A 9,014-nucleotide genomic window follows, 5' to 3' on the forward strand; every position below is an offset into this window, starting at 1 on the left:
GGGCAGGGTGAGTTAGCTAGCTGCTGACTGGTTGAGAACAGAGACACGGGCAGGGTGAGTTAGCTAGCTGCTGATTGGTTGAGAACAGAGACACGGGCAGGGTGAGTTAGCTAGCTGCTGACTGGTTGAGAACAGAGACACGGGCAGGGTGAGTTAGCTAGCTGCTAACTGGTTGAGAACAGAGACACGGGAAGGATGAGTTAGCTAGCTGCTGACTGGTTGAGAACAGAGACACGGGCAGGGTGAGTTAGCTAGCTGCTGACTGGTTGAGAACAGAGACACGGGCAGGGTGAGTTAGCTAGCTGCTAACTGGTTGAGAACAGAGACATGGGAAGGATGAGTTAGCTAGCTGCTGACTGGTTGAGAACAGAGACACAGGCAGGGTGAGTTAGCTAGCTGCTGACTGGTTGAGAACAGAGACACGGGCAGGGTGAGTTAGCTAGCTGCTGACTGGTTGAGAACAGAGACACGGGCAGGGTGAGTTAGCTAGCTGCTGACTGGTTGAGAACAGAGACACGGGCAGGGTGAGTTAGCTAGCTGCTGACTGGTTGAGAACAGAGACACGGGCAGGGTGAGTTAGCTAGCTGCTGACTGGTTGAGAACAGAGACACGGGCAGGGTGAGTTAGCTAGCTGCTGATTGGTTGAGAACAGAGACACGGGCAGGGTGAGTTAGCTAGCTGCTGATTGGTTGAGAACAGAGACACGGGCAGGGTGAGTTAGCTAGCTGCTAACTGGTTGAGAACAGAGACACGGGCAGGGTGAGTTAGCTTGCTGCTAACTGGTTGAGAACAGAGACACGGGCGGGGTGAGTTAGCTAGCTGCTGACTGGTTGAGAACAGAGACACGGGTGAGTTAGCTAGCTGCTAACTGGTTGAGAACAGAGACACAGGTGAGTTAGCTAGCTGCTAACTGGTTGAGAACAGAGACACGGGCAGGGTGAGTTAGCTAGCTGCTAACTGGTTGAGAACAGAGACACGGGCGGGGTGAGTTAGCTCTACTCTGTCAGAGATACGGAGCAGAGACAGATCCTTACCAAGTACAGGCTGAGTGACCAACAGGCTGATTATCTCTACTCTGTCAGAGATACGGAGCAGAGACAGATCCTTACCAAGTACAGGCTGAGTGACCAACAGGCTAATTATCTCTACTCTGTCAGAGATACGGAGCAGAGACAGATCCTTACCAAGTACAGGCTGAGTGACCAACAGGCTGATTATCTCTACTCTGTCAGAGATACGGAGCAGAGACAGATCCTTACCAAGTACAGGCTGAGTGACCAACAGGCTGATAATCTCTACTCTGTCAGAGATACGGAGCAGTGATAGATCCTTACCAAGTACAGGCTGAGTGACCACCGATTGGCAATAGAAACCGGCTACTGAAAGAGGAGTGTGTATGTGGTCACTGCACGACAGGGGAGGTAGAAACAGAGATGCACTTTCTCCTTTACTGTGAGAAATATTCCTTACCAAAATATTCATAATTCACAGGAATTACTACATTTACGCCAAACTGTAACTTATTTGCTTTTTATATTTCAGCAATTTTTTATTTTTTTTATTTTTAATTGTTATTATTTACTACCATTTTATATTATTTTTCATCATTATTTTATTATAATGTATGTTGTATTATATATATTGTATCCATTGTTGCTTTGGAAGTATTGACACAATGTTTTTCATGGCAATAAAGCAGCTTGAATTTGAATTTGAGAGAGAGAGAGAAAGAGGGAGAGAGAGAGAGAAAGAGAAAGAGAGAGAGAGAGAGAAAGAGGGAGAGAGATAGAGATTAAGAGAGAAAGAGGGAGAGCGATAGAGAGAGAGAGAGAGAGCGATAGAGAGAGCGATAGAGAGAGAGAGAGAGAGCGATAGAGAGAGCGAGAGAGAGCGAGAGAGAGCGAGAGAGAGCGAGAGAGAGAGAGAGAGAGAGAGAGAGAGGTCTGATATTTCCACAGGAAGGACAAGCTCTTCAGTTCACACTATCACATTCGGCAACTGACTGACAGCTTCCAGTGATGGTATATACACTGCTCAGAAAAATAAAGGGAACACTTAAACACTTGTCTATTCCATTTGCACAACAGCATGTGAAATTTATTGTCAATCAGTGTTGCTTCCTAAGTGGACAGTTTGATTTCACAGAAGTGTGATTGACTTGGAGTTACATTGTGTTGTTTAAGTGTTCCCTTTATTTTTTTGAGCAGTGTATATATATATAAAAAAATAAAGGGAACACTAAAATAACACATCCTAGATCTGAATGAATGAAATATTCTTATTAAATACTTTTTTCATTACATAGTTGAAATGTGCTGACAACAAAATCACACAAAAATTATCAATGGAAATCAAATTTATCAACCCATGGAGGTCTGGATTTGGAGTCAGTGGTCCCGTGTGGCTCAGTTGGTAGAGCATGGCGCTTGCAACGCCAGGGTTGTGGGTTCAATTCCCACGGGGGGACCAGGGTTCAATTCCCACGGGGGGACCAGGATGAATATGTATGAACTTTCCAATTTGTAAGTCACTCTGGATAAGAGCGTCTGCTAAATGACTTAAATGTAATGTAAATGAGTCACACTCAAAATTAAAGTGGAAAACCACACTACAGGCTGATCCAACTTTGATGTAATGTCCTTAAAACAAGTCAAAATGAGGCTCAGTAGTGTGTGTGGCCTCCACGTGCCTGTATGACCTCCCTACAACGCCTGGGCATGCTCCTGATGAGGTGGCGGATGGTCTCCTGAGGGATCTCCTCCCAGACCTGGACTAAAGCATCCGCCAACTCCTGGACAGTCTGTGGTGCAACGTAGTGTTGGTGGATGGAGCGAGACATGATGTCCCAGATGTGCTCAATTGGATTCAGGTCTGGGGAACGGGCGGTCCATAGCATCAATGCCTTCCTCTTGCAGGAACTGCTGACACACTCCAGCCACATGAGGTCTAGCATTGTCTTGCATTAGGAGGAACCCAGGGCCAACCGCACCAGCATATGGTCTCACAAGGGGTCTGAGGATCTCATGGCAGGATCTCATTGTCACGATCGTGTGGCGGATTGACGGACCAAAATGCAGCAGTTGGAAAATAAGCCATCTTCTTTTATTTAACAACACGAAGATGAACACGACACAAAACACTTTAACAAAACAACAAAACGACCGTGAAGCTACAAACGTTGTGCACATACATACAGGCTACAAACGTTCTACATAGACAATTACTCACAACCAATGAGAGCCTATGGCTACCCTAAATAAGGCTCCCAATCAGAGACAACCAAAATCAGCTGTCTCTAATTGGGAACTCATTCAGGCAACCATAGACTCTCCTAGATAACTAAACATACATAGACAACGCTAGACATCTGAACTCAACACAAACCCATATACTACACCCCATAACCCCTTTACCATAGAAACACCCAAAACCAACAAAACATAAACATTCCCCATGTCACACCCTGACCTAACTAAAATAATAAAGAAAACAAAGAATACTAAGGCCAGGGCGTGACACTCATGGTACCTAATGGCAGTCAGGCTACCTCTGGCGAGCACATGGAGGGCTGTGCGGCCCCCCAAAGAAATGCCACCCCACACCATGACTGACCCACCGCCAAACCGGTCATGCTGGAGGATGTTGCAGGCAGCAGAACGTTCTCCGCGGCGTCTCCAGACTCTGTCACATCTGTCACATGTGCTCAGTGTGAACCGAATTTGCCAATCTTGGTGTTCTCTGGCTAATGCGAAACGTCCTGCACGGTGTTGGGCTGTAAGCACAACCCCCACCTGTGGACGTCGGGTCCTCATACCACCCTCATGGAGTCTGTTTCTGACCGTTTGAGCAGACACATGCACATTTGTGGCCTGCTGGAGGTCATTTTTCAGGGCTCTGGCAGTGCACCTCCTTGCACAAAGGCGGAGGTAGCGGTCCTGCTGCTGGGTTGTTGCCCTCCTACGGCCTCCTCCACGTCTCCTGATGTACTGGCCTGTCTCCTGGTAGCGCCTGCATGCTCTGGACACTACGCTGACAGACACAGCAAACCTTTGCCACAGTTCGCATTGATGTGCCATCCTGGATGAACTGCACTACCTGAGCCACTTGTGTGGGTTGTAGACTCCGTCTCATGCTACCACTTGAGTGAGAGCACCGCCAGCATTCAAAAGTGACCAAAACATCAGCCAGGAAGCATAGGAACTGAGAAGTGGTCTGTGGTCACCACCTGCAGAATCACTCCTGTTTTGGGGGGTGTCTTGCTAATTGCCTATAATTTCCACCTTTTGTCTATTCCATTTGCACAACAGCATGTGAAATGTATTGTCAATCAGTGTTGCTTCCTAAGTGGACAGTTTGATTTCACAGAAGTGTGATTGACTTGGAGTTACATTGTGTTGTTTAAGTGTTCCCTTTATTTTTTTGAGCAGTGTATATACACACACACACACACACACACACACACACACACACACACAGGTCAAGGAGCGACAGAGCGAGGAACTGCTACTCATCTTCAGTTGACTTAGAAACTATTACATGATTTGGCCTCTTGATCTCTCTCCCCCTTTCTTTCCACCTTACTCTCTCCCCCTTTCTTTCCACCTTACTCTCTCCCCCTTTCTTTCCACCTTACTCTCTCCCTCCTCTCTCCCCCTTTCTTTCCACCTTACTCTCTCCCTCCTCTCTCCCCCTTTCTTTCCACCTTACTCTCTCCCTCCTCTCCCCCCCTTTCTTTCCACATTACTCTCTCCCTCCTCTCTCACCCCTTTCTTTCCACATCTCTCTCTCCCTCCTTTCTTTCTCTCTCTCCCTCTATATATATATCCCCCACCTCTACCTCTCTCTCCTTCTATATATACTGTATATATATATCTCCCACCTCTCCCTCTCTCTCTACCTCCTCTATATCTCTCTCTCCCTCTATATCTCTCCCTCCCTCTATATCTCTCTCTCCCACTTTCTCTCTCTCCTTCCATCCTCCATATCTATCTCCCGCTCTTCCTCCTCTACATACACAACTCTCTCTCTCCCACCTCCCCCCTCTCTCTCACCCTCCACTGCATATACACCTCTCTCTATCTCTCCTCTCTCTCCCTCTGCATATACACCTCTATCTCTCCTCTCTCTCCCTCTGCACATACACCTCTCTCTCTCTCCTCTACCTCTCCCTCCTCTGCATATACACCTCTCTCGCTCTCCTCTACCTCTCTCTCCTCTACCTCTCCTCTGCATATACACCTCTCTCCCTCCTCTACCTCTCTCTCCCTCCTCTGATACACCTCTCTCCTCTCTCATTCTATGCTCAGTGTAAGACAGTGAACAGAGGAGTTTGTAGGCCTATTCATAACATTGGCATAACACTTGGTGAAACATTCCGTGCAAAGTGAATAGCCTGTTTAACTATTGTGAGCAATAACAGGATGAAGGAAGAGATATCCTAACCAGAGATGGTTTTTATCTCCATGGAGAAAACAGATTATTTTCTGTCACCTGTGACTGGGTAAACAAAGTCTTGTGACATCTCGCCATGTAGCAGGAGCTCCTTCAATGTGTCTCCCAGTGACCTCCAGTTAATGGTGTATAGTTGTGTCTGTTGCTCAACTGTCAAAACTGCTGACACAACAATGTGACACAACAATGGAGTGAGTCATAAGAGTGTTGACCATTGAGTTACCATGGCAACACCTCCATACTGTGGTTGACTACTGTTATGTTACGTCTGTGTTATATTGTCAAATCAAATCAATCAAATGTTATTTGTCACGTGTGCCGAATACAACAGGTGTAGGTAGACCTTACCGTTAAATGCTTACTTACAAGCCCTTAACCAACAATGCCGGGGTTTTTTAAGTAAGAAAATATGAGCTTTTTATATATATACTTTAAACTATCCAATATAAACTCCCAGTAATTGATTTGGTATTTACCAACATTTCGGCATCACTTTGCCTTCTTCAGGGTGATTAAAAATAAATAAAAAAATTGAATAAAGTAACGTTTTTTTTTTAAATAACACAATGAAATAATAATAACGAGGCTATATAGCGGGGGTAGTGAGTCATTGACGTGCTATGTAATGTTATTAGACCAACACAAAGACAACATTATCAATTGTTTATCTTTGTCATTCAAGACTGACGTTCCATTCTCCAATTGGAGAGTTGCTGAACTTACAATCTCATTATTGTCATACCAACATAGTAAATCACAAGTGTCCACTCTGAGTTAACATGGTAGTTCACTGTGAGTTAACATGGTACTTCACTGAGTTACCATGGCACTTCACTCTGAGTTACCATGGCACTTCACTCTGAGTTACCATGGCACTTCACTCTGAGTTACCATGGCACTTCACTCTGAGTTACCATGGCACTTCACTCTGAGTTACCATGGCACTTCACTCTGAGTTACCATGGCACTTCACTCTGAGTTACCATGGCACTTCACTCTGAGTTACCATGGCACTTCACTCTGAGTTACCATGGCACTTCACTCTGAGTTACCATGGCACTTCACTCTGAGTTACCATGGCACTTCACTGTGAGTTACCATGGCACTTCACTCTGAGTTGCCATGGCACTTCACTCTGAGTTGCCATGGCACTTCTGTAGCCTACTGTGGTTGACCTGTTATTCCACCAGCAGCATCACATCAGAACTGTTTCTCTATGTCTGACTGTAGGCATCATGACTGAGGTTCCACTCTCCAACTAAGAGCTGCTTAACTTACAATATCTTTCTCACAGGAAATATGTTTTTTCTGTTCTGGGCCATGTGTTCAGTCTCTGGTAGCTGCCTTGGCTTGGCTTGGTTTGGTTTGGCTAAACTCAAGCCAACAGGGCAGAGCAGAGACAGAGGTAGACAACTGCTGTCACTTTTATTAGGTCCCAAATGGCACCCTATAGTGCACTACTGTTGACCAGAGCCCTATTCCCTATATAGTACACTCCTGTTGACCAGAGCCCTATTCCCTATATAGTGCACTCCTGTTGACCAGAGCCCTATTCCCTATTATAGTGCACTACTGTTGACCATGCAGAATAGGGTGCCATTTGGGACTTCAAATCGTGCATCGCGTGCTGTGAGTCTATTTCTAGTTTAATTAACATCTATCGGTGACACTGCCCTCGTCACGTTCATCGGAGAAATCATTATCCGGTGTGACATCTAAATCTGTAATCATGCGCGCTGTCGATATTCGTAATAGCCTATAGCTCGTGTCGCACCAAGTGACTCGGCGACAAAGTATACCGGTTGGGTTGCCACTGTGACACAATGTTGTGGCAAGCGCAGCGTTTCCAGTGGGCGCTGATGAAGTGTAGTCCATACCTTACGAAATATAGACAATAGGCTACTGTTTAGTAGCATGAATGGAATATGAGTAGAGGTTAAAAAACACAAGTCTGAAGACACAGAGTGAGATAGCGGGAGAGTCCTATTTTGTAAACAACCGTTGAAAGCTGCAGAATGCACGGTTATGGCTAAGCAACGCACACAGTGGTGTGATCGTCAGCCTTTACAGTATAAACATAGCATGATTTATTTCCTCCACCATGTCCAAGTTACCTCAAACAATAACTGGCGATTATGAATCTCCCTCCCACACATTCTCAACTAAAAGTTGGCCTCGGTGAGTTGAGCTCACTCCTACGGCCACACAAGTGATGTAAAATTATACAGTGTGGTTTCTTTCTTACTTTTTGGCGGTGGTTTTTGGGAGAGCGCGGTGATGTGCCGTTGTAAACTAATCACCTTGCCCTCGAGCGTTTCCGACCGGAGACAGATAGACACGAGCTCGCCCTCGAGCTCTTCCAAGATGCTGACGGTCTGTCGGGATAAATCCGAGAGCTGTCGGAGCACCGAACACAGAGAAAACCCGCACACGTCCACCAAGTCCCCGAAATTCGCATTTGGCCTCTTCGTGTCGTTTTTACAGACATCCTTGGGAACTAGCGTGCGCTTGTAGAAGGGCATTTTCCTTCCAAACGCGCAAACCCAGTCGAAATATTATCCTCCTTCTACAGAAGCGTGTAATCCATGCGGCAACCTCTGTTATTGTTGTTGAAGAAGAACCGTAGTAAGAGTTGTTGCGAGTCCAGTGCGTTCTTTTCTTTTTGTTGTTGCATTGTGATTGACTGTCCACGACGCGATGCTCTCCGCCTCGGCACACCAGTCTGGGCTAGGGGTTGTTTGTCTCTGGTCTTCCCGAAGCGAAACCTGCTGCGAGGAAGAGGAATCCTCTGGTCTGAGGACAGCAAGACGTCACCCCGAACCCGCACGTTGCCAAGATACTCTGCAACTTGAGACTATGTAGGCTATATGACTGATTATCTAAACTTTTGAGGCGCCTTTTAACTAATGCCACTTATATAGAGAGGCAGCCTCTCCATCTATCTTGCATCAAGTGCAAGATAGAGGCTTGATTTGTTTTAGATACATAGACCTATCTATATAGGCCCAGGCTAAATCACCAATTTGGTCATACTTCCATGATTGAATAAAACTAATAAATGGTGCCATCTGAGGAGGTCTACTCAACATCTCTCCATCACATTCCTGTCCGCGCACGCGCACGCGCGCACACACACACACACACACACACACACACACACACACACACACACCTCCCTTCATGGCAAATACTGACCCTCTGACCCTTATAGATGAAAGAAAACACCAATATAACCCAGTTGCTCTCTTTCTATCTCTCCATTTCTATCTCTCTCCATTTCTATCTCTCTTCATTTCTCTCTCTCTATTTCTATCTCTCTCCATTTCTATCTCTCTCCATTTCTATCTCTCTCCATTTCTATCTCTCTCCATTTCTATCTCTCTCCATTTCTATCTCTCTCCATTTCTATCTCTCTCCATTTCTCTCTCTCCATTTCTCTCTCTCCATTTCTCTCTCTCCATTTCTCTCTCTCCAATTCTCTCTCTCCAATTCTCTCTCTCCAATTCTCTCTCTCCATTTCTCTCTCTCCAATTCTCTCTCTCCAATTCTCTCTCTCCATTTCT

General features: G+C 45.8%; 1 protein-coding gene across 1 annotated transcript in view; it reads right to left on the bottom strand.

Annotated features, from left to right (window-relative positions):
* Nucleotides 1–8,550, bottom strand: part of LOC129835513 (NHS-like protein 2) — a 154,814-nt gene extending 146,264 nt beyond the window's left edge. The window contains exon 1 of the mRNA XM_055901171.1: nt 7,697–8,550. Coding sequence (XP_055757146.1) covers nt 7,697–7,973 — 277 coding nt within the window. The 5' untranslated portion in view covers nt 7,974–8,550. The remainder of the gene's footprint in view (nt 1–7,696) is intronic.
* Between the last annotated feature and the right edge of the window lie 464 nt (nt 8,551–9,014).

This window comes from Salvelinus fontinalis, chromosome 36 (assembly GCF_029448725.1).
Source record: "Salvelinus fontinalis isolate EN_2023a chromosome 36, ASM2944872v1, whole genome shotgun sequence".
NCBI classification, from domain to species: domain Eukaryota; kingdom Metazoa; phylum Chordata; class Actinopteri; order Salmoniformes; family Salmonidae; genus Salvelinus; species Salvelinus fontinalis.